General features: G+C 29.0%; 2 protein-coding genes across 6 annotated transcripts; both read left to right on the top strand.

The window, feature by feature from the left end:
• Positions 1–595: 595 nt before the first annotated feature.
• Positions 596–22,834, top strand: LOC123262406 (neurexin-4). 5 transcript variants are annotated; one of them, XR_006508945.1, is made up of 28 exons: positions 596–912; positions 11,507–11,849; positions 11,925–12,085; positions 12,658–13,114; positions 13,196–13,364; positions 13,755–13,870; positions 13,950–14,056; positions 14,141–14,486; positions 14,778–15,055; positions 15,136–15,379; positions 15,478–15,708; positions 15,819–16,226; positions 16,316–16,510; positions 16,596–16,995; positions 17,073–17,320; positions 17,403–17,678; positions 17,867–18,066; positions 18,126–18,423; positions 18,513–18,663; positions 18,730–18,895; positions 18,975–19,152; positions 19,229–19,407; positions 19,514–19,952; positions 20,021–20,097; positions 20,342–20,488; positions 21,459–21,567; positions 22,332–22,386; positions 22,472–22,484. XR_006508945.1 is itself a non-coding variant. In XM_044724587.1 (27 exons), the coding sequence occupies exons 2-27, from the start codon at positions 11,528–11,530 to the stop codon at positions 22,615–22,617; spliced, it is 5,994 nt and encodes a 1,997-aa protein (XP_044580522.1). In that variant the 5' UTR covers positions 596–912; positions 11,507–11,527; the 3' UTR covers positions 22,618–22,834. The 5 variants fall into 5 exon arrangements, 4 of the variants coding, with proteins under 4 accessions (XP_044580522.1, XP_044580523.1, XP_044580520.1 ...); XM_044724587.1 differs by lacking the exon at positions 21,459–21,567 and having other exon boundaries at positions 22,472–22,834; XM_044724588.1 differs by lacking the exons at positions 22,332–22,386; positions 22,472–22,484 and having other exon boundaries at positions 21,459–21,697.
• A 681-nt stretch (positions 22,835–23,515) lies between these two features.
• Positions 23,516–24,445, top strand: LOC123262407 (trypsin-5-like). The gene is made up of 2 exons (XM_044724589.1): positions 23,516–23,581; positions 23,720–24,445. The coding sequence occupies exons 1-2, from the start codon at positions 23,536–23,538 to the stop codon at positions 24,424–24,426; spliced, it is 753 nt and encodes a 250-aa protein (XP_044580524.1). The 5' UTR covers positions 23,516–23,535; the 3' UTR covers positions 24,427–24,445.
• The last annotated feature ends 3,144 nt before the right edge of the window (positions 24,446–27,589 follow it).

Genomic DNA, 27,589 nt, shown 5'->3' with positions numbered 1-27,589 from the left:
GATTCTAGTAAAAAAAAAAAAATTTCTGTTATTTATAATTATAAAAATAATAATTATAATAAAAATTATTACTACAATAATAATAATAATAATAAAAAAAATAATAATAATAATAATTAAAAAAAAATTACTCAGAATAAAAATAATTTTCATAAAAAATTTCCTCAACAAAATAAAATATTTTTTTTTTTTTTTTTTTTTACTTGTTAGTACACAATAATTAATCATTACATCTTAATTTTTCAGATCTCTACAAAATTTTCTTTAAAAAAATCCATGCACCCTTTAGATATTTCCTTACCCTGATGTTCTCCCCTCGCTTACTGTTTATCTCTCAACAGTTGGTCCTTGCGTGGGTGGAGGGGAAACACCGTAACATTCAGTTGCACGATAGACGCAACGCTTCAAAGATGTGTCAGTCGTGAGCGCGATTTCGTCGCGCCGCGCACTTGCTTCGCGAGTTCTGATAATCAAAAAATTTATCTTTTTTTATTATTATTTTTTAAATAACTATCAGTGACAAAACTAAATCACGTATATAACACAAAATTTAAATACTTTAAAAATTCTAAATATTACTACATATTAATATTAAAATAAAAATTAATATTTTTGGAGTCGATAATCGATAAATTTTTTTCGTCTAAAATTGCGGTGTTCTATTTTTAAGAATTAATATAACAAGTGAATAGTGTCGAAATATCAATGCATATATTTTTATAAATAATAGACAGTATATACAACAGACTTTAAGGAAAAACTGTAAAGTAAAATAAAAATAGACTAAAAGTGCTAAAATATTAATATATGTTATGAATAGTGAGCGTGCCTATTTTTTCTGCTTAATCGATCTCTGGTGACCATTTTTATTCTATAATACCAAGTTCCAGGCTTATTGTTTCGCATGCCGTAGTAAGTTGTTATTTTTATAAATAATTTATAATTATAATTATAGGTATAAGTATAATAATGGGAATGACTGCAAAAAACGACTATGTTAATTAAGTAAAATCAATGAGGAAAAAAGTAACTATTTTCTTGATTGAGCAAAAAGTAAATGTGTTTTTAATAAAACAATTGTTTCGATTATTTTAATAAAATAATAAAATAATAAATAGTAATCAAAATGACCGTCAAAACTATGAATTATCTCGTACATCATATATAATTCGTGCAATCGTGTAGTTAACCACGCAATAGACACATACAGTGGTTTATTAATCAACTCATCAGTGATTTAACATCCTAATTACGTACGTTATTGAAAAATTTCAAGTATAATTAATTATTAGTAATAATATATTTATTCAAAAATTCAATTAGAGGATACAATCGTTGTAACAGTTTACAACCAACCGAGAATAATTGTAATGAAAATCACGATAAAAATTGGTTCCTCCTTTATTTAAAATAAATAAAATTAAATGCCTTTTATACTTTATGCCTTTAAATAATATTTTATCTTATATGAGTATTAAACAGTCGAAAAAATGTTTATTTTTTTCCAAAATCTTATTAAATTATCCTAAAATCAATTAACTATAAAAATTAAAAATTTTTTATTTTCCTAAAAGCCATAGATTTTTCTAAATTTTATAATTTTATCTTGACAAATAAATGTATCGAGAAGATTAATATATCTTTTAGTAAAGAATTTTACGGTTTTATATAAAACATTTTTTATCATTTTATGATGAATCTTTTTATTTTTTGAGTTATCCAAGGTCAAAGTTAAACTTATAATTTATTTCCAGATATATTAAGACTTTGCGAAATTTTTATTTGGAAAAGAAATTTTCATTAACTTTGAAAAATGTCTAGTTTTAATTACATGATAATAAGTTTTACCGTGAAACTCAAAAAATTATGAAATTCCATCGGTTCAATGTTGACCTTGAATTGCTTACAAAGTTAAGATTTTATCTCACGATGATAACACATCTTTGGAAGATTGAAATCAAAAGTTCAAATAAATTTTCTTATTAGATTAGATTAAAAAATAATAAAAAAATATCAAATTTAGATCTCTGAATATCAATATTAGATCATTTGTGAAAATGTAATTATGAAAAAGTATTCAAAATTAAGTGAAAAATATTAATCAACAACATAACATTTAAAAATTAGGGATACCACGTGTTCAAAAAACCGGTCTCGCGCCTTGATGTGAATTATCTAACAACTTTCATTTTATTATAACTTTATTATTTGTCGCGAATAAATAAATAAGTGTGTTCATATGAGTATTAATATATTCCATAATTGCGATAAAAAGTACTATGCGTATGAAGAAAGTCTTAGCATGTGACTATGACTCACATGCTGATAATTTAAAATTCATGAGTAGAGCCAATATAATAAATAATAAGTAAAGTGGTAACTGTTATCGTATAGAATGACCATTGAAAATCTATTTTCAAATTTCCTGATCCTAATAAAAATTCCAGGACCTTCTAAAAAAATAATGATATTTAATTTATAAATTATCTCGTAAAATAAACTTTACATCATAATTTTAAAATACCGCATGAACTTTTTGTGACTATAATTTATTTAGTCAATCCTTTTACAGATTTTATATCATTAAAAAAATTTAATTCAATCAAACAAAGTATTGATAATTCTTAAAAATATCACAAATAATGTGAAAATCAATATTAACTTTGTTTATTAATTATTTCTATAATATTTATTTACAAATTATTATGTATCAAAAACTTAAAAAAATAGCAATTAGAGAAGTTAAATAAAATAAAATAATATCATTTACAGCATATTTGACTAACATTAAAAGGATAATACAAAAAAAAAACAATATTGATTTTTAATAACTTTTATTTCCTTATTAATTTGATTTTATTATTATTTAGGAAATTTCCTGACCATCATTGAAATTCAAAATTCCCTGATTTTTCCATATTTTCCAGGTCGATCCCCACCCGGTGTTAAAAGAAGAATAATATAATTTTTTACTATATTTTTTTCATCTTTATCTTTTTTATTTCTTTTGAACAAAATTTTATTATTTTTTTTTCCTGAAATTCGTCATCGGTTTGAAATTTATCAGTAATCTACGGATGAAGTGTCGCGTGCCGTGATGTTATTGTCCTGGGGAACAAAAACGCCGCCAGTCGTGATCCTTGTTAAAAGTATAGTCACGATCATTGAATGCTCGATACTAAGCTATGAGACATTTTAAAAAGAAGCTTTGAGAACTCTCAAAGACGTACGCGTTGCGATTAAATTCATCTCACGTCTCGTACCCTGATGGATGATATGGATATGCTGTCCATGGTGTTGTGTTGAGTAGTTCCCTACTGTATGCTGGTGTAGGTACCATACCTACACCATTAAGTAGTACTTGATGCTTACTCGTCTCTTTCAATTTGCACGGGCAACTTCCGCTGGATAAACGATCAGACTCGTCACTTTCTGTCGCTTCATTTGCTCCGAGGCTTTTCTTTAATCCTCGAGTTCTACTCATCAACATTTTTACAATTTTTGTTTTTATTTCAAGTTATTAATTAATTACTTCCTACTTATCAAGCACCAATTAACAGTGACATTGACAGTCTTGCTATCTAATAAGAAAATTTATTTTTTTTAATCCGTTGTAAGATATAAATTATCTTGTTTTAATAAAAATTCGATATCTGCATCATATCTGGAATTTTCAATCTTATAGAGGATATTTCTTATACTTTATCTTCAAGTAAATTAAGAATTAAATTTTTATGTCGGACAACATGTTAGTGTATAATATTTACAATCTGTAATAAACGTTAAATTAATTAGTATTGAAGTAAACATTTAATAACATACTTAGAAGTCTTGACACTTTACTGAAATTTATTGAGTTTTAGTTTAAAATAGTAATTTCCATAAATGTATTATTTTGTAATTTATTACTACATGTTTGTAACTCATTACAACTTAATCCTGAATTTTAAAGAAAAATATCAAAAATTATTAATTTCGGCAATTCAAGGCCAGCCTAATCTATAAAAAAAAAAAAAAAAAAAAAAAAAGCCATTAAAAAATTTAGTACTTTCTTTCTAGTTTTGACATTTCATAAAATATTCCCATATTTTATTTTGCAATAAGAGAATATTTGCTCACAAAAGAACCGCCATTTTCTGTGACCCAGTTTCTCTTAGAATCGCGGAGCAATATTTACCTTAAAATTCTGTTTGAGTAAAAACAAAAAAAAATGCTATGTTTATTACTGTAATATTTGAAAAATAACAATTATTTTTAATATAAAAAATTTACAAACCCTATTTAATAATTTCAATAATAATATCAACGGTCTAATTAGCAATTTGTCTAACTCCTTATTTTTTAGAGGATGATTTTTTAACATTTTGATGTAGTAATAATCCAATTATAAATTATTTGAATGATTCAATCCTAAATATTATATCTCTATTAGATATTAATGATTTTTTTAAGTGATAATAAATTTTAAACTAATTGTTTTTTTCGTACAAATAGAAGATTTTCTAAAATGGAGTTAGACAATTTTCTAATTAGAACGTCGATATGATATATTATAATAATTTATTTTCCTCCTAAGATGATACAAAATTCTAAACAGAATTCAAATTCAAAAATTTGTAAAAAATAATATTAAGCAATAGAAGTTATAATTATAGAAAATTATTCATGAGGTAGTATCTACTCATGACATCAAAACGCAGAAACTGGTAACCAGGGCAGTTGGGCTCGATATATTGATTCGGGTAGTTTAAAGAAGGCCAAGCTCGAGCCTGGATGGTACACTGAGCAAAAGGGAGCAAGGGGGTTGCATTGACTGTATGATTGTCTTTAATAGTACACTTGACCAGATTGCCTTACTTTTTTAATTTCTCGTACAGTACAATACAAAGCCTTTTGTCAAAGTGTTCATAATTAATTCAAACAGACCGACAGTTGACATTAGGACCGACGATTGACTTACAGTCAACTAAATCAATGCTGTTTGAACAACGAGACCTTTCGGTCTGTCGATAATAATATTAATATATTATATTACTAATAAAAAAAATAATAATAATAAAAATGCTAATTGTATTCAAACAAAACATAGTTCGGTAACTAGCTGAGATCTCACAATGAAAGTCAATAAACCGAGATAAGTTACTTTCAGCTGAGGTTGTTTTGTTGTAGAATAAATGCTCGACAGAGTGACATGTATGGAGTCAGAGAGTAACATTAATAAATTACTGTCTGGTTTGCTGATGGACCAAGCATTCAACCATCGACATTATGGATTGCTTCAGTCTACATCTACACATCCATATATTTTTATTTAAAAAATATAATAATAATAATAATAATAATAATAATAATATGTAAAATTTTATTCAGCCTTTATCGGTCTGGAAACCAAATGAAAAAGACTGAACCAAGTTTTATATATTATTATATCACGGTCGTTAAAACAAATAAATTTAATAATAATAATTTGTAATAAATTTTTTAAATATTGAAATTTTTAAATAAAATAATAATGATTTCAACCCTTTAATAACCATACATTAAATACTGTGTAGAAACTTCTTGTTGACAAACCTTCTTGTTGTCACTTCCTGCTGACAAACCAATTATTTTTTGGATCTTAAACATATTCTTAAAGTTAGGCTTATCTCTCTTGGTCATTTTCTGATACTTGATAACTGTATTTTCCCAGTATTATATAGTCTTTAACTTCTATGTTATCTTTCTAAAAACAATATTTGCTTAGGACAAGATATTAGATATGTTCCCAAAAAAATCCTATGTTACTATTTCAACTGAATCATATTCTGTTTGAAGAAAAATTTGATTTTTTTTTTCAGATGAAAAGGTAATATTATAAGGAAGAAAGTTTTATTTACGCATTGAGTGTATTTAGGTCACAAGAATACAAATAAAAAAAAACTTACTGATTAGATTTTGACAGCTATGCATGGCTTAGTCATAAAAGATTAAAATTTTTAACAAATTGTATGCGACGAAAATACAATAGAACTCATTTTTATTAATTAAATTCTATTATAATTAAATGAATATGTGAATTGCTGATATTGTCTTAATATTATTTTGAGTAATTGTATTGTGTATACAATACAACTTTTACCATGTCAAAGTAATAGAAATAACTCATTTTTTTTAAACACCTGGTCAAATATACAAGGCGGGTTTTTTCAAAGTGGAATATACGATTAGAAATAAATAAATTTCTTCTTGTCGATTTTTTTTTCAAATAAAAAAAAGTTATCTTTACCGCAGCAGCATAAAAATATAGTTTCAGTGATATTTTACATAAATTATTAGATAATCATTCAACAATATAATGAATAATTAAAAAAAAACTTGTTTATTTATTTATCATCAACTCAATAAACTTAAATTCAAAATTTAAATGATATATGTCCTACTTAAAAATGAAAGCAATCTCGATTAAATAAAACGAAAACAATGAAACAAAATAAACTAAAAAAATGATCGAGCGGAAGTACTGGTAGTCAAAATTGATTCCTCGGAAAAAAAAAGGTTGACGATTAAAAGACACCGAGTGACATTCTCCATATAAAGAAGGGCGACAGAGCTGTATGACATGTAACATGTAAAATATAACATATAACCCGTGTTGTGTATGTAACCTCGGATTCAATTGACGACTCTGTACTCCAGCATACTCTTTACTACCCAGTACTCAGTATTGTATATCTGGCCTGGCTCGCCAAGAGAAAATTGACTCACATGACTCGTGAGTAACCTATTAAGAGGCTGTCCATTCGTCCCGTGAACATCCTTCTCCTCCATCCCATTCTCTGTACAGTCTAATGTATTAACGTTTTTAGTTTACCGTCGCAATTTCATTCTTACACTCTTTTAATATTCAACTTATAACTTCTTTATGTTGTCTTCTTTTTATTTTTATTCTTATTCTTTTATACTTTTTACCTTTACTCAAGCTTTTGATACATCTTCTCATACTTTTTTTCATTAAACTTTTATCTATAACTATTATCCTCTCATCCGTTAACTCTCGACTTAGGACTCAACTTTACCGTACAAAAATGGACCCATGTTTATTTCATGAGTAAGGAACGGCGATACTTATACTTATTTAACTAACAACTCCGTTCAGTAATTCCCCTGATGATTTTATCACAACCCAAGACAGTACGTCCCTAGGGTATAGGTATATACACACACACACACATATGTATGTATATATATATATATATATATATATATATATATATATATATATATATATATATATATATATTTATGTGCACAGTAGTTTAATGTTTTTTAAGGTCCGAATAATAGACGCCATCCAGCCCATCCGCGTATTTATATTTTTTTGAATAAATCTTAACTAAACTAACGATTCATTTGAATGAAATTTAAAAATTGCAATACTGTATAATCATTTATTCTAATGCATCTGGAATCTGGTATCTGGTGAATACTATAGGAGTATTTAGTGCTTGTACAAAAATTCATTTTATCCGTTATGGAAATAAATACAACGGTCTACTCACACAATTGATAATCCACCCGAGTACGAGAGAATAATCGAATCGTTGCTGTGCCCTCGAGGCCAGGGATCCTTATCATTTCTTATCAAACCATGGTTACAGTAAATATGTAATATGTACCGAATGAACAACTGTCATTTTTTATTTTTAAAAACAGTTGTCAAATGTTATACAAAGGTGATACAATACTAGTTTTATTCGGTTAATAATAATATTTATTCTTCTTTTGATTTTCAAATCTTTTCTATTCTTATGATTAATAGAGTTGTATTAAAATAGAAATTTTATTATTATTTGAAATATCAAATTTTTATATAATTTTGTTTTCTATAAATAGCAAAATTTTTTTTGACGTTTATTTTATTTATAAAACGCGACACAAAAAAGTTTTAAAAATTACAAATTTGCATAATAGAAAATTATACCCGAAAAATTGAATTTTGAAAAATTGAATTCGATTTTAAAAAGTAGACCAATTAAATTTTTTACATTCTCTTTTTGATACTAGTTAATTGTTAGCATTGACAATTTTTACCATAGAGAGAGTTATGAATTTTCATCCTTCAATAAAATTAATGATAATTGTACCTATTTATTAATTTTCTGTATGAGGATGTAAACATGTTCATTCAAAACTTAATGAATTCTAAAACAATTTAAGAAATTATTATGATGATGATCGAACATATCAAAAAACATTAAAGAGATCCTAGTGCAGCCATTATTAATGTAACAATTAAAAAATTCATCAAAATGTGAAAGTTTTAACAATTTCAAATAGTTTTAGAAAAAAAATCAAACTGTTTACCAACGATTTATCGGTCCGAAAGTGGACCTGTCTGATGAAGCGTTCTGTTATTAACAAAATACAAATATTAACACACGGTATAATTCGGTCCCGAGGGTCTTTAAAATATACGAGGCATGAGACATAAATTTGCCTTATTACTTATTTCTAACTCGATAAAAATTTATCTCACACATACTTTTATCTTACGAGATAACGATTGATATTTACTCTATTATTTTTATCAATCCGCTCTACATAACAAATGTTTCATTAATAATAAAAATAATAACAGCACTCACTCTGCAAATACAATTATCCAGACTATTTAATCTATTAATATATCTAAGCGTGCTAATATTAATTCAAAATATAAGCTTCCGATTACAATAAAGATACTGATCGTCGATTGTTACTTTTAAGAAGTTGCATTATTGTAAGTTATAAGTACAAGGAAGTAATAAATTTACAACTGGTAATCACAAGTAAACATCTCGAAGTAAGACTATAAGAGTTACTCATACCTTATGTGAATGCATATTTATGGGTTTAATTCTTTAGGGACCACCGGAAGCAGCATGACGAGTTAATCCAACATTTTTCGGACTACCTCTTACATTACTTTAGTCTCAGCACGTGGATGTTTTCATTGTGTGACGTATTCGACTCTGGAATACCAAAAGATGTTAATGCAAATTAATCTTATTTTTAGGCTGTAGGGTTAAGTTGTAACTAAAGGTTACAGATTGTTATTTAGACCCTTAGCCACGTGCATGTCTTATCAATGATCTGGAGAGTGAACTTTGGAATATATTTTTTCACTATACTTGACAACCGCAACACGGCTACTAACTGGAATCGCCCATTTGGAATTTCTAATGCATTTAGATTGCCTGCACGACTTTGAGTGCATACTTGTACTTTTTAACGACGTGGCCTTTTTTGGTGTCGGTTGAAAAAAATTATATTTCAAAGGTTCATAGAGGTCACGAGTGGATTATATATATTTTTACTAAAGTCTATTCATATCTATGTTCAATTTTAATAAGAAAATCATTAAAATGGAAGATTTTCTCGGTCACTGCCGACTGGAGAAGTAGATTTTTTGAGTGAATATGGAAAAAAATAGAAAACAAAAGCGTTTTATAAAAAATTTTCCTAGTCAAAAAATATGTAGCTATCTTTTGTGGCTGAAAAATTATTTCTATAAAATTGATCAAATTAAAATTTTTTTCGGAATCCAAAAAATTTTTTACCGATTTTATTTTCGAAGCTGATCAAGTATTTATCTACCAAAAATAGAGCAAACTGTGTTTTTTTTTTTAATCTGGTACTGTAGAATAGTATTGTATGCTATTTAATGAAAATTTTTCGTTGAACTATGAATCAATTTACAGAAAAGGTAGATTTTAAAATAAAAAACATTATAGAAAAGTTAATTAAAAAAATCGAAGATATTCGATTTCTCTCATCGCTAATGGCTCAAAAATTTTGTTTTATAGTCTAGAATAACATATATTTTTTCAAAAAAATAAAAAATGTCGCTCATTAATAAAAATCAAAATTTCATTTTAAAATTTAAAAAAAAAGATGAAAAAGGAGAAAATTATTTATGAATCTACATTTCAAGACTAAAAAAATGAACCCAATATTTTATCGCTTATATTAAATTAATCAAGAGTTATGAATTTTTAAAAACAAACCAAATGGCTACATTTTTTAAGTTTTCAAAAATTCATAACTTATGAACTTTTAAAGATTAAAGGCCAAAAAATTTATAGGTAAACTTTTTTAATTCGTACATAAACATCTAAAATAAACCAGTTAAATATTAGAGAAATATGATTTTTAAAATTAGATGATTTGGTAACGAATTACCCATATGCAAACATGCATGCATACATCATACATGAACTTTTGAGGCAATGTTATTTTTTTATATAATTTAATAAAATAAGACCAATTATGACAATATTATCTTTTAATTATGCTATAAAACTGTCTGCAAAAGACTCTATTCTGTCTATATATTGTCTCTATATCTGTCTCTATTAACTCTTTGGCTGGCATAATTCAAACTAGTCGCAGCGAAACGGAGGCTTCGATCCTGATAGAAGTTGAAGATCGCATTAGCAGGCGCAGCAACGTTGTTGTATTCGGTCTCCAGGAATCCAAGGACCCTAGTCATGATCAGAGAAACCAAGCTGATCTTAGTCTTATCAAGGATTTAAATGCTGCCCTTCAAATCGATCTCGCTCCAGTAAATGTTCATCGCCTTGGTAAATATTCGCCTGCTCTGTCTCTTCCAAGGCCTCTCAAAATCATTTTTAGTCAGCCTAGTCACTCTGATATACTTGTGCAGAAAATCACGGAAGTGAAGCGCTTAGACCAACTTCCTGAAGTCTTTGCGTGAATATCAATTGCGAAAGACCGCACTCTCCGTCAGCGTCAAGAACATAAAGCTATGGTCACAGAATTGCGTCGTCGGAAGGAACTGGGAGAGACAAATCTGCGGATAGTGACGAGAAATGGGCAGCCGACCATCGTCAAACATCCTTTGAGGCTGGAACAACTTCAACAAGCTCCTGGGATAAAATAACTCTACTAAATTCTTTATTAAACACTTCTCAGTTTATTGTTGCAACGCTTGTGGCCTTGAGTCAAAACTTGGAACAATATTTTGTAATAATGTCTGTTGAGTGTAACGTCTGTGTTTTAAATGAAACTTGGCTTAATTCTAACATTTTTTCCTAGAGATTTTCGATATTAAATTGTATTATTCGACTAAATAATGTATCATTACCAATTTAAATTCTTTTAGCTAAGTTTTCAAATTTATACAGATGTTTAAAAAGCACAAATTTTTCTGTTTTTCTTTTCCTATTTTTTTTTTCTTTTCTTTTCATTTTTCTCAAAATACAAGTGCATTAAAACATTACTGTTTATACCTTTTCTTTTATATGTAATATAATCTTGTAAAAGGACGTTAAAGTTATTCTCTAGTGACCCTGTTATTGGCTATTGCTGTTGGGTCTTTATGTAAAGAAATAAATAAATAGACAGATATCTAAAGAAATCTATCTAAAAATTTCTTAGTTTTGAAAATTTAAAAAAACATTAATTATGATAATGATAATGAAAATGATGAATGACAAAAGTGTTTAAATTACAATTATTATAGACTATCAACGAATGAAGAAGGATGACGAGACAATCAAGGGGGGTCTTAATGATCCTGAGTCTGTTGAGTGTAACACTGAATGTGAAGTCGAGTATCACAGACTCATCGGAAGCGGAATTAATCGACGAGACAGAAATAATAGCAACGACGACGAAGCGTACGTTGCCCGATCGCTGTTTGGTGAAAACAGACACCGGTCCTTGCAAATATTATATTCACAAATGGACGTTCAACAAAGCCGAGAATAAATGCAGAACTTTTGTTTACGGAGGCTGTTTAGGAAACGAAAACAGATTCAACTCTCAGCTAGAATGTCTGCATTATTGTATCGGCGGTCCCAATTGTAAGATTTTACTTGTTTTTACGATTAATTATATAAATTATGATAACAATTATTATTTTTTTTTTATGTAAATAGATACTCTGCCATCTTATATGGTGACAAAAGGAAGCGTTTTTGTTACAACGAGTACTACTACGACAAGTACTGTGCCTACAACGACGCCAAGCACTCCTTCACCTACATTTATCCCTCCAGAACCGACGAGACCTCCGGTTCCAAAACACAAACGAGGAAAGGTATACTCTACACACTTCTATTCGCTAAGCTGAAGTTGAAAATTTTTTTATGTTTTAAAGCTACGCCACAACAGTAAATGTATTTTTAGAAATTTTTTTTTTTTCTAATTACGTCTCAAATAAATCTTCGAATCAAACAAAATAAATTTTCCGACGAAAAAGATAACTATAACTACAACGGAAATTTTATAATAATTAATTAAAAATTTTTTCTAAAAAGTAATTTCGAAAATAAAATTTTTGAAAGTAAATTTACTATGGTCTAACTTTAATAATTTTTTATTGATATTATTGAAATGATTTGTAAGATGATATTAAAAATAGAAGTGATTTTAAGCTTTAAAAATTTTATATTGAAATCTTGATCGCGATTCTATTATAAATTTACTAAATGTTAAATTGGTCAATCAAGAATGAAAATGATATAATTTTATTTGAATAAATTAGATTTTAAAGAAAAGATTTTATAATCAAAATTAATTATTAAAAATTTACAGTTGCAATTTATTAAAATTAATTAAAAAATTTTTTAAACTATAAAAATAAATATAATTATAAAAACTTATTTTTAGGAATTAACATTCATGGAATCTGGTTACGAAAAAACATTCATGTTCGCCCAAAGCAATACATTCATTCAACTCGACGGAAGTGGAATAAAAACATTTCAACTGCGTTTGTGCCGCGAAATATCCTTCCAATTTCGGACGAAACTCCCCCATGGACTTTTGGTCTACCACAGTGTAAAAGATCGCCCAGAAAGCTTGGACCCATATGCTCTGTACGTAATTGTAGAAAAAGGACAACTTAAAGTCGTCCACGTGTTTGGCAAAGCTTCTACGAGTTTAACCGTCGGAGAGGGCCTCAATCGCGACGAATGGCATAGCGTTCTTGTACGTATAGACGTTCACGGTGCCAAATTAATCGCCCGTGTCGATGATAAACAAGAAGAAACTACTCTTGAAGTTCTAGAACGTGTCATAAATTACGGGGTCTCGGAAGATCTTGCATCGGTCGTTCTTATCGGCGGTAAACTTTTAGTTTGCTACATTTCACTTATCTTATTTATTATGAAGAGTTAAATAATTATAATTAATGATATTTTTTTAGGATTGAGTTCAGAAGAAAGATTACATGGTGTTAAATATATCATTGAATCTTTCGTAGGATGTATCAAAGATATGGTATTAAGTTCTGGAAAATCAGCAAGTGATTTACTTCCAATACGTCCTTTAATTGCAACCAAACATGAAAATGTTAAAGAAGGCTGTATCAATAAGTACGTATTAAATTTTTTTAATGATGAACATTAATTATTTAAATCAATATTAGGTGACCGTCTTTTATTTCTCATACAATAATTACCTACGACGAAATTTCTCAGCAAAAATTTCTTATGCAATATTTTATCCTAGTAATATTTTCTCACACACACAAAAACCATGATCAAATGGCCATTTTATTATTGAAGATATATAAGCATTTTCGTAAATGATAATTAATTTTTGTCAGATTTTATTTTTGGTTGTCTTGAGATATTTTTGTATGAGAAATTTTTGCTGAGAAATTTTGACATGGGTAATTTTTGCGGATTAATAAAGGCGGGGAACCTCAATATTATTATTATTATTTTTTATTTTATCATTATTAATTATTTTTAATTATCTAGATGTTGGACGAGAGAAAATTTGTGTTTTATTGGCAGTCAATGTATCAATCATTACAACAGTTTGACATGTGATTGTTTCGGAACAAGATATGAGGGAGAACGTTGTGACGTTTACAGTAATATTTTTAAAATCGATTCTAATCAACAATATTTAATTTGAAAAAAATTTACACATTATCATATTTGAAATTTCAGCTGCGACAATTTTAACTCTCCGAGGGTCTTCATACGTGTCTTTCAGAGTTTACGATTGGAAAGACCGAGTTCATTCTTCTGTTAATCGACTAAGTTTAATGTTCAAAGTAAGTAGTTTTAATAAAATTAATCTGTCCACTCAATAATTGAATTCGTTATTAAACATATTTTATATTTATATTTATATCTAGACACGTTGGGATGACTCTGTACTGTTTTACGCATCCGGCGAGATAGACGGTACGGCTCACTACGTATCAGCCAGCATAATTAATAAAAAAGTTCATATTTCCCTTGACTTTGGTCACGACTCAAAGATAACTACGACCTTAGGTGATTACGTTAACTCGAATCACTGGAATAATTTAACAATATTTCATAATGGCTCTCAAGTGACTGTAAGTCTTGATTACGAAACTCAAATACTTGAAATACCTGGTGATAATCATTACATGATTATTGACCCGGAAATTTATATTGGCGGGGGTCCTGAATTGCACAAAAAAAGGGGTCTTATGTCTTACAATAATTTTGCAGGTATTTTTTTTTCAATTTTTAATAATATTAAATAATTAATTACTAGAATTTTGATTAAATTTTTAAAATTAAAAAATTTTTCAACTTTAATGTTAAAATTAAATTACTTAAAAATCATTTCTAAATTTAGAAATTTTTTTCTCTGTAATATTTTAAAATTCTAGACGATTTTAAAACAAATTTTCAGTTTAATAATTTTATAAAATTTTCTATGAGAAATATTCTTCAAATTTCGTAAAAAAAATTTTCAATGTAGTTTATTAATTTTAATACAATTATAACAAATTTTAGGCGCACTAAAGTACGTTTTTTATAACGACAAGTCAATAATATATGAGCTCAAAAAATCAAATCCAATGGTTCATTACATAGGAGTACTTCAACCAGAATATTATGAAGTGGATGTCGACGTAATTCCAATAACTTACCCGTTCGCGGGGAGTCATATCTGGTGGCCAATAGCCAGAACTGATTCTCTGATGCTTAATTTCGACTTCCAAAGCTCAGAACCGGTGGCCGTAGTCGCTTCTGGCGACGTTAAAAGCGACCAAGGTATCGGATACTGGGAGGTAATCTACTTGAGTCTTACCGGACTAAATAGATATAAAATGTCACTCGTTTAATTTAAAATTACCATTAATTTTTCTAGTTGAGACTTGTCAACGATGAGATGAGATTTCAGTTGATTCCAGTTTTAAGTGAAAATATAACTGTTTCCTCTTCCGTTAAATTTCCGCCGGATAACAAGACATCTTGGCATGCAGTTGAGCTCAATTACACCAAGGGTGAACTCAACATTATTGTAGACTATAGACATAAACAGGGAAAATTGTTCGCGATGACCTTCGAACTCGGTGACAAAGTTATTATCGGTAGCGGTAAAAGCGATGCAGGTTTGTTTTATTTTTCTTTTTACGTGTTATCTGCTTATTGGAAAATAACTAGAGCAAATTAACTAATAGTTAATCATGTAAATTTTAATTATAAACAGGTTTAGTCGGTTGTATGAGAAATATAAAAGTTAATGATGAAGTTATTGAACCGCGGTATGTTATTAATACTGAGAGAGTTGTTGGTGAAGTTGCTTTGGACAATTGCCAATTTGTTGATCCTTGTAAGAGGCCAAACACTTGTGAACATGGAGGAAAATGTTCTGTCAAAGAAAACAAAATTACTTGTGATTGCAGCGATACCGGATACATTGGAAAAAATTGTCATTTTGGTATTTGATATTTAATATTTATTAACATGATTCAAAATTTTTTTAGAAATTTGAAAAAAATCCTTTCTCAAATATGACTAAAATTTTTAATCTCATAAATTATTTTTTAGCGCAATATCGTAAAACCTGTGAAGAATTGGCATTATTAGGATACACCCAAGATGACGTTTATAAAATAGATATAGACGGGAACGGTAGATTTCCTCCAGCATTAGTAAAATGTGAATTTCAATCAATCGAGGATGCAACTAAAACAATTGTGGAGCATAATTTACCATCTCAAGTAGACGTAAGATCAATAGCGGAAGATGATTTTTCTTTCAATATAACTTATCGGCAATTTACCGGTGAAATGCTGCAAGAATTGATTTCACACTCACTATACTGCAGTCAGTACGTTAAATATGACTGCTACAAAGCGCCTTTGGACCTTCATAGTGCCACTTGGTTCCACGGTTCCAAAGAAACGATCGTTGATCATATTGGAAATGCTAATCGTGGCTCCTGCCCTTGTGGAAGTGAGTATGCTTCTATGCTTCTAAAGTGTTTTGTTTAATTAAAATACAAGCCAATTATTGATAAATAATATATTTCATAAATGTTTCAGCAAATAGAACATGTGTAAATCCGGAATTAAGCTGCAATTGCGATGTTTCCGCTGGTAAATGGCTTTCAGATGAAGGTTACTATGAAAGTCCTGACTCTTTAGGTGTCATGAAGATGGTTTTTATTCAGCAGAAGGATTTGGAAGACGACGCTCAAGGAAGGATAACACTTGGGCCTCTAGAATGCGTTGAAACAAGTATTTTTTTTTTTTTTTTAATGAAATAACAATTCTCAGAAACTAGAATAAATAACAAAATTAAATAAAAAAAATTCAATTTTAGATACACAAAAATACGTCGTTACCTTTACGACTTCCCAATCGTACATCGAAGTTCCAGGATGGCGTAAAGGCGACATAGCTTTTAGTTTCCGTACAACTGGAGAAAAGGCTATTCTTTTATACCAACCTCCGATTAGAAGCAACTACCCTTCGTTTATGGTCGTACTGACTTCTGAATACCGCCTTACTTTTAATTTTACTCTAAATACCGGAGCGAATCGTGAAATGGAAGTGAAAAGCCGTCGAAAACTAAACAACGGTGAATGGCAGAAAATTTGGATCGACTACAATGACTACCATGTTCGATTTATGATCAATACTGACTTCCAAATGGTTGAATTACTGCCTGAAGAAGAGTTTGGACCGTTTGAGGGCTCAATGTTCATTGGTGGAGCAACTGCGTAAGCAATTATATACTTATTTATCTTTTATTTTCAATTATTAATAATAAACTTTTTAAATTTTTTGAATGTTAAAGGGAGCACTTGAAAACTTCAGAAGTAAGGCAAGGCTTGATTGGATGTTTCCGTGGTTTGGTTGTCAATGGAGAAATTTTGGACATCCATAGTTACATGTCAGTTCACTTATCAGAAATTATTAAAGATTGTAAGCCATCATGTCAACCAAACAAGTGCCAAAATGGTGCGAGATGCGTCGAGCTCTGGAGTAATTTCGAATGTGTGTGCGAAAATAAATGGGCGCATCAAGGAACATTTTGCGAAACAAGTTAATATTTTTTATCTTCTTTACTCAGATTTAGCTTATGAATAAAGTATAAACTAATTAATGAATTTAATTATAATTACAGATATCAACAGCAAAGCACTGACATTTTCATCTCCGGGTGCATTTCTGAAGAAGAACTACTTTGGGTCCGGTGCTGATGAAGAGAAGCTACTGCTGAAGAGTATGCTGATGGAGAATATCCTGATAAATCTCCGGACCTACGACACCCACTCGCTAATCCTGTACGCCAATGACCACCTGAACAACTTTGCTCATCTCTACATATCCAACGGGACCAGCATTGTCTACTTGTTTAACACCGGGAACGAGATAAAGAACATCACCGTCCAGTATCCAGGTGGGCAACCGTTTTCTTCTACAAAGGAACTACTTCTACTACCTACTACTACACTACTACTACTACTTCACTACTACTACCTAGACGAATTCCAAGAGACGCGAAGAGTTTGACTGACGTAAGATCCAAACCCATCGACCTTACTATCGTGTCAATTACTCAAATAGTTTTTTGAATTTATGTTACAGGAGTAAACACCGGGATATCGGTTCAAATCGCTATTGTCAGAGGTCCAACTTCAACTACGCTACATGTTAATAATCACAATGTCACGCTGGATGCTATACCGCTCCTGCTGGATACTTATTCCAATAAGCCGTGGATCAATCCAGAGAAGGAAGTCTTGGCACCACAACGACCACCTGCTCCGCCAACGGATTACTTTCAAGTAAATTATTATTTAACTAATAATTGAACAATATTTGATGAAATAAATTATGTGTTTAGGTTAATTTAGGAGGATTTGATCCAGACAATCTTCTTCGGGTTGGAAAAGAAGGGAATCTTATTCAAGGATACGTCGGGTGTCTTCGAGGTCTCATGATCGCTGAATATCTTGTAGATCTTCCAAATCTGGCTAGTGAAGCTAATCACGAAGGAAGCAAAGGGGTTTTGCCAAATTGTCAAATGAAATGTGACGCTATGCCGTGTAAAAATCTTGGAATTTGCACGGAAGACTTTGGCAAGCAAGAATCTTCTTGTAATTGCGAGTTGACTTCTTATTTTGGAGAAAATTGTGCTGATGGTATTTTATTTCATTATTTTATTTCACTGTAAAAATTAGTGACTTATGAATTTTGACTGAAATTCTATAAATATAAATTTATTTTGTAGAAAAAGGCGCTGATTTCAGCGGTGAAAGTAATCTGCAAAGAGGCTTTGAGTTAGAAGGCGAAGTAAAACAAGTTAAAGTTCAGTTGGCCTTTTCCACAAACGACTTACGGCAACGAACATCAGCGTTATTATTACTACAAACTGAAAACAAGTATGTGAATAATTTATTTTCTGCTAAACTTTTATCTCAAAAAATATTATTTTATTTTCTTTATAGGAGAACTTACTATCTGCTGGTAGCATTGACTTCGGAAGGTCAGTTGATTTTTGAAGAGGATAGAGAAGGTTCAACTTACGGAGTTCGATTAAATGATAGGAATTTTTTGAATGGTGCAAGGCATAGTGTTTATTACGTACGAGATAATAATACTGCTACTTTAATGGTAATTATTTTTGAAATTTTTTTTCAAAGATAAATTTATCGGTATAAATCAATTATCAAATGTCTACAATTTTTTTTAGATTGATCGTGAACCTGTACAATTATTACCAATTCCCGTTTTAAGTATCAATGACGATGATAATGATAATCACCAGGAAGAAGATGAAAGTCCTGGGTCTACTGAGATTCAATTAGGTGGCCTCAATACCACTGATCCTCGATTTACTGCTTACAAAGGCTACACAGGGTGTCTCAGTAGTAAGTCGACTGTTGACAATATTTTAGAATTATTGTAGAATAAAAAAAAACTTAATTATTTTAAATGATTTTATAGATGTCATTGTTTCTATTAACGGAGGAGCGATGATGAAACCATTAGAAGAATATATGTTATTTACTAAAAAAGGCAGTGAAACAGTGAGGGCGTCTATTCCGGCGGGTGTCAGAAGTGCTCAATGCGCTGTTTTTCATGCTCAACCGCGAGGTCTCGAACCTCCAAGAAATGACAGTGTCGTAAGTATTTAAATAAAAATTTCTGAAATACAATTCAATAATTTTGTGACTCAATATTCGATACCAAGATTCTAATAAATTAATTATAACTTCATTGACATTCAAGGGTCGAGATAGAGCGTGGGTAGAAGACCCACCTGCAAGAGTTCCATACAAATCGATATACAATGACGAAACTAAAGAAGAACAAGGAGCCGGCACCTATATTTTTATAGTTCTCGTTTGTGTATTTGTATTTGCAGTACTTGGATGTATTTACGAAGTAATAAGAAGTGCAAGACGTGATCGGAAACGGAGACGAGCTCGTGCTTCAGCTGCTGTTTCAGGCAGCGGATCTCCTGGCGGTTCTAAACGATGGCAACCAACTTATGCTAATTCTGTCGTAGGTCCATCTGGAGTTAAAACTGTCGGATTTAAAACAATTATTGAAGATGAAAAAAGACCCAATGGTACTCATAATAAAATTTCTGTTAAAGAGTACAAATCGGTACCTAATTCAGAGTCCAAAAATGATGTTTCTAATGATAAAAAAGTCTTTATAAAAGGTTTGTAATTGAAATCGATTTTGTAATAATTAGAAAGAATAAAAAAATACTTGTTTTTATTTTTACAGATGAAGATTCAGAGAAGAAAGAATTACTAGGGGTAAATACAGGCACCGGACCAAAACCTGCGAAACCGAATCCATTTGTAAAGATTTTTTTTTTTTTTTATTTGTTTTATTTAATAATATTTTTTAAAACTCGGATGAGATTAATATTGCTTTGCATGCTTAAAGCTTTCAAATAAGTAATGCATGAGAAATAAGTTTTCGAATTCGCATGTTTTTCAATTTTTTTCATTATTGTTATTATTATTTTATATTTTTTTATTAAATTATTCGTATGATAATTAAAACGAATTTATATAACTTTATTCTATTTGTTATTCTCAGTCAATGGAAGACTTAACTGAAGAGCCGGAGCTTGAAGAACGCGAGCAAGAAGAAGAAGAAGTAAACGAAGAAGAGGAGGAAGATGAAGTTGACAAAAGTTCAACAAGTCCGGAAATAGAAGCTCAAGTACTCGTCAAACCTGTTCCGGTAAGAAATCAAGCATTAAAACGTCTTCCACCGGTTCTACCGCCGGTCCTTCCACCGGGATTTACGGGTATATCTGGAAAACGTTTACTGGAAACAAACTTTTCAATAACTGGTCTCAATGAAATAAAGACAAACGAATATATCGTCGGAGGTAATGAAATGAAAAATGGCGCCGTTCAAAGACCTCTGAGCTTAGATTTCAGTGAACCAACCACTGAAATAAACAATAAAACACGTCCAGAAAGTTTGTATGTCGAAAAAGTAACTGCTAAAATGTTTGATGTGCCAAAGATGGAATAATAATTATCAATTAATTAGATATTAATTGTACTTATATATATATATATATATATATATATATATATATATATATATATATATATATATATATATATATATATATATATATATATATTTACAGTTATTATGTTAAATTTAGTAGTTTAATTTTAGTAATTAATTTATTATTTAATTATTAATCAACTTCATAGAATTCAATTGATAAAGCGAAAATAAGGCTGAGTTAATGATTTTTTATTTTCAGAATTTTGTTTATTAATTTTGATTTATAAATTTTTTTTTTGGACTTACCCACCGAAAGCACTAATACACAATTATATTTTATGTTTATTCATCATAATTTGCTTCATTATCAATTAGTGCCAATCGCCAGTCCACATAAAAAATTCAAAATTAATCAAATACGCATTGTTATTAATAAATTAATTGTTATTATTAATTTATGCGCTTATTGGTTTTAATTTTATAAAATTTATATTGATATATGTGTGTATGCTTAGCGAAAAAAACATTTTAAAATTAAACACAACATCACAATCATTTTCAGATAGAAGTCAAAATTAAGAGATCATGTTTTTGATCAATATTAAAAAAAAATTAAATTAAAAGTAAGGGAAATAATTGATAAACTGAAGGTATTATTTCATATCGGGATATAAAAATTTTTCAGATAATAACTTGGTCTAAGACGGATACGAATAATGAAGATAATGTGATACCATTAAACTCCATTACCAAAACGGATGAAACACAAGAAACGTTTCAATTATTGTAAAAAGGTATCACTGAGTATTTTTAGTAACATTTACAAATTGACTGAACAAATTTACATATTAATCGATAAATCTTTTAACAAACAGTATAAATAAGTTTAAAGTTTGATAAATTAATTATACAATAACTTTATAGAAATTTAAGGTACTATATTTTGTGAATGAAATATTAATAAATAAATAAATATTTTATAGCATGTTAAATTGGAGCTTATATAGATAAATATATGAAAATGAATCAAAAAAAGCTTGTTACAATAAATTATTCGTAATCATTCATACCATCGACCATCATTGTTTATTTATTTAAGTATAATTAGTATCGTATCAAACATCGTATCATATCATCGCATGTTTGAGCTTTTGGGCTGAAGAAATGCTGAAGCACCAGTCACGTTGCAGTTTATGCTTTATGTTTTTTTATTAATAATTATTTATTAAAATGTGACACAGTGCCATTAAAACAAACATGCCATATCGTTTATTTATAAATAATTATAATTATATTAATTTTGTGCGTTAATGTGCGATCTTTAATTTACCGAAGTAAGTGAGCTTTTATTGATACTAACGCAAAACTTAACATAACTATTAAATCATCATTATTATGTTTTATTTTTTATCTTTATTTTCACTCTAGATAACAATCAACTGATAAAATATCCTTATTCTCGCTCTATTGCTCTATTTATTACTTTATATATGGAAAGAAAAAAATTTGTAAAAATTTTGTGAAATAAGAATAAAAATAACGTTTCAAATTTTTTTAGATCGTACGCATATTTGGAGTTAGACAACCATCAAAATCTCAAGCAACGAGTCCAGGTATTTATTCAAATATATATTTTGTATTTACTAATTTTTGTCACAGATTAAAAAGTGCACATTAATGGTTTCGATATTCTTGCAGATGGAAAATTTAAAATGCTCAACACCACTCCGATATTCTTAGGAGAAGACATACGAACTTTTGAAAACCCACTGAGCTATTTAGGTGGACCTAAATTACAATCTAGGAGCAGAACATCTATTGAATCAATATTATCTCTTGATTAATTGAACATAATGTAAAATAAATTTAAGTAAATGTGTAACAGTGAATTTGTGTGATTAATTCATTGGATGTAGCTATAATTGTATAATTGTATGTTGAAGATACCAACTAGTCAAGTTTTTGTTGACGTCGATATTATTATGTATAAAAATTGTTCATCTGTAAAAATAATTTTGTTCATATAATAATTAAGAGTTATAGGTTAAAATAAAAAATGTTCAGTATATAAACTTTATTTTTTTCATTAAAAAATTATCACATTTATTATCATTCTACCATAAAAAAATTAAGATCTTTTAGATCTAGGAAATAACTATCAAGAAATCAAGAAGAATAGTCACCTGTAATAACAGCAGCAGAAATAAATAAGATGATAACTTTCAGCATCCTGTTTTTAAAATTTAACTACTAATAATATTATTGTTGAAAATTATCGTTTTTATTTGACCGATACGAAACGTTCTGTTCTTTTAATTTCAATCAATCAAAAGTTAATCTAATTTTTAGACTTTTTTAAAAATAAAATCAAAGCTAATCATGGGATATTGTTTTGCCAAATGATTGCATATCTTCTTCAAGTAATCAACCTTAACGAAATTAGATTAAATAAAATAGTTTAATCAAAATAATATTGATTGATTTACAGATACAGATAAATATTTGTTGAAATAAGCAATCAATAGCAAAAACAATATTCGTCAATAAAGTTTCATAGATTTTTTGCTTCATATTAATTAGATTAGGAAGATTAGCAAAACAATATCACATGATTAAAACTTTAATTTTATTTTCAAAAAAGTCTAAAAATTAGATTAACTCTTGATTGATTGAAATTAAAAGAAGATAACTTTTCTTATCGGTCAAATATAAACGACAATTTTCAACAATAATATCATTAGTAGTTACATTTTAAAAACAAGATGCTGAAAGTTATCATCTTATTTATTTTTGCTGCGGTCATCACAGGTGACTATTTTTCTGATATGTTACATAAGCTTTATTCTTTTTTATTGTGGCTATTTACTAATTGTTATTTGTAAAGCAAATATTTATTTACTAATTAAAATATTAAACTTCAAAAATAATTTTTTTAATTAATTTCAGCCGACCCATTAAAAAACCAAATTCATTTAACGCAAAATGCTAAAATTGAGGAATTTCCCTACCAAGTAGGTATTCAGCGTTTTGGAGAGAGCTACTGTTCTGGAGTAATTGTTTCTGAAAAAATGATACTTACCGCTGCAACCTGCAGTGCAGCTGTTGGTCGAACAATTCGATCTGGAAGTACTTTTGATAATAAAAACGGAACTCTTCACTCAATCATTGAGATTATTCGACATGAAAAATTTGTATGGGACGATTCTACTGACCAGGTTCCAGTTTATAACATTATGTTGCTAAGAGTAAATGAACCCTTTGTATTTAATGAAACTCGTCAGCCGATACTTCTCCCGGAACCTGATGAAGACATCTCTACGTATGATGTCGGTTACTTGACCGGGTGGGGTATGTTTGAAGATGATGATTCTCCTCATGCTTTGAAAAAAATTTCCGTACCAATTTTATCAGAAGAAAAATGTAACGAGAGCTATTCTAGCACTGGTGGAATTCAGAACGACCAATTTTGTACAAGTCCACCAGAGACTAGGGAACAAGATTCTTGTTTCAAATTCTTAGGCAGTCCTTTGACTGTCAGCGGACGCGTTTTTGGAATTTTAGCCTGGGAAAAAGGATGCGAAAAAACAAGAAATTATCAAGTATACACAAAAATCGCTCCTTACGTATCTTGGATCCAAGAAAAGTTGTACTAGATTTTCCATGAATGTTTCCCTAATCTTTACATAAATACTCTAATAAATTTTGTTTTTATGATCAAAATAAAAATATACTATTGATTTTCATAAAAAGAAAATACATGAGTTTCTTTTCATTTTCATAATATTCTTAAGATACAGAAAGTAAAAATTTCCAAATTAGGTATTTTCTTAGTTTCTTACTAGTGAACTGCAAGTTCGATAAAAAAAATAATTCATAGTAAAATCTCGATAAAATTTTGTAATTCAGTAACTTTTAGAAAAGTCGAAACAGTCGTTTATTTACAAATATAAATAATGCTGTGAAGCGGGAAAGAATAGGAGTTACGGTAATTATTACGTGAAGCGTTCCACATTCACGTAACAGGATATTGGTAGGAAAGGATTGAGAAAGGAATATAGAGAGGATCATCTTAATGTGAGTTTATAGAATATGCGAGAAAAAATAATAACTACGAAACTTTATTGAGATTTTACGGTTAATTGTGGCTATACTGAGAATTATTTCTTTGAAAATTTATCATTAAACACACTTCTTGATACAAACTAATATTTTTTAGTTTAAAAATCAATGAATCAAGTACTACCATCAAAGTTATTAAAACTTTTTTTTTTAAACTAACTAATAATATTCATTATTGATGAAAATGTATTCTTTATAAGAATTAAATGGATATTTTTTGCTAATTTTAATAAAATGAAACATGAAACAAAATTATTTCTGAAATTTTTTTGATATACTCATATATCTTAGTCAATGAAGGTTGATAATAAAATAAGCTTACTTTATTTCGTGTATAATCCAAAAATATTGAGTGGTTTTATGAAACCACGATGCAAGTGAAACTTTTTTTGGATTGTTGACATTTAACTAAAAATTTTCGGAAAATTAATCAATTTAAGGTATTAAAATCGCGTTTTTAATCCTAACTTGATAATTGGTAAATGAAGGGACAACTCAGGACATGTTGCCGCAATTTTACTTATAGTTATTTACGGATCTTAATTAACCTTAGTATACATATTTTTTAGACGATTACCTCAAATAAGTTCAAAGATGAGCTAAATCGGTCACTAAGTTTAGAAATAATAGCCATTTGAATTTTTTTAAAGATAGTGAAAATTGCATTTTCTGTCTTTTTATTTCTAAAGAACATTTAATTGAAATAAGATAACTTATTTTTTGAAAATTTACCTTAAGGCTGATAAAAATGCTTCTTTAATTTGATCTTTAAAACATTTACCGAATGATGATTTTATTAAGATTAAGAATTTCAATTTCTGCCAGTTTTTGGTAGATGGGTTATATTAGTCCGTGTAATAGAACTAACGGTACTTTGATTGAAAATTGATTGTCATTTTTCATAAATAATTTAAGAATTTATTGTTTGATATAATTGTTTTAACTATTAATTATATCGAAATCTATCATCCAATTCAATTATTCTATCAATAACTTTATTTTCGCTATGAGTCTCGCAGTTTATAAATGTAACTAATTTTTCGTAGTAACGAAAATAAACCTTGATTAAACGAAAGGATTAAAAAATATTTAAAGCATTGAACTTTCAATGTTTCAAATTTTTTCAAATACTACCTCTTATGAAAGTTCAGTACGAAAAATTTTGGGGCGATAGAAAAAAAGTTATTAGTAGTAATAATAATTAATTATTTTTGTTAAAAATAATAAAGATTTAAGAATTGATTTTTCATAAAGTTCACTAAAGATTTTAGAAACTGTAAGTGGAATTGTTAAAAAAATTTTGAAATTTGAATATTATTAATGATAAAAATAATGAAAAAATTTAAGATACATATGAACATGATTGTAATCCAGTTACGTCAGTGTTATTATTTTATTTAATTATAATTTACCCGCTGAAACCCGTGCAAAAACAAATTAGGATGACGGTTGACTCTAAAGGCCATCCCTGCAACTTCCCGCTCATTTTGTACTTAAGCGCTCAAAGCTACACATTACGTTTTTGAGCTCTTCAAGCTCAAAAATATAATTTTTGTGTCATTTTGAGCTCTTTGAGCTCAAAACTCTAATAGCAGTTTAATAAAACACAATTTTTTGAATTTTCAAACGGCAATAACATTTAAATGAATGAACCGATTTTCACGCGGTTGGCGTCATTCAACGCAGTTTTCAAAGCTCCATGAAGGATAATTAACTTTAAATTGATCGAGCCAGTAATGTCGAAGTAATACCGAAAAAACACTTTTTTCGGTTTTTTTTCGACAACGATAACTCACGAACGAATTAACCGATTTTGACCGGGCTTGCGGTGATCGACGTTGTTTTTTGATCTTAAGAGCTGATTAGATTTTGGAATTGATCGGTAAAGCCATTTAAAAGTAATTCCATAAAAACCACATTTCAAAAAATTTTTTTTTGTCGTTTTTTTGAGATTTCTCAAAATCTACCAATTCGAATGGGTCCAAATGGTACTTAAAATCTTAGTTTATCAAGCCCTTTCGAATGGTGCCAACCGCGATGAAATCGGTCAAGCCGTTCAAAAGTTATGAGAGATTTACATACGGCCACACACACACACACACACACACACACACACACACACACACACACACACACACACATACATACGGACATCATCGCGAAAACATTCAGGGAAGCTTCTTAGGACCTCAAAATGTCAAGATCTGATGAGAACTCGATTTTCAAAAAATGGGGTAAACCAATAACTTCCCGATTTTTGAAAATTTTCAATTTTCTTAGCGGGAAGTTAAAAATTCTGATTCAAAATGAATTTAAAATTGAAATTCATATTTCGATACAAATATGAATTAATTTTGAGATCAATCCAAATTTGAGATTGATTTGTAGATAGAAATTCGTACGCCTGTAGAACTTTCGATCCTGCTTCAGAATTTTAATAAATACAAGAATATTTTATGTATAAAATGTATCCTAAATATTCTTGTCTATTAAAATTTTGAAGCAGGTTCGAAAGTTCTCCAGGCATACGAATTTCTATCAACAAATCGCAGTATCAAATTTGGATTGATCTAAAAACTAATTCATATTTGTGTCAAAATATGAATTTCAATCTTAAATTCATTTTCAATCAGAACTTTTTTTGCACAGGAAATGTCAAACTAAAGACAATATAAGCGACAGTGTACATTAGGGTGT

Source organism: Cotesia glomerata, linkage group LG4 (assembly GCF_020080835.1).
Source record: "Cotesia glomerata isolate CgM1 linkage group LG4, MPM_Cglom_v2.3, whole genome shotgun sequence".
Classification (NCBI taxonomy): Eukaryota; Metazoa; Arthropoda; class Insecta; order Hymenoptera; family Braconidae; genus Cotesia; species Cotesia glomerata.
This window is presented reverse-complemented; position numbering and strand designations above follow the sequence as displayed.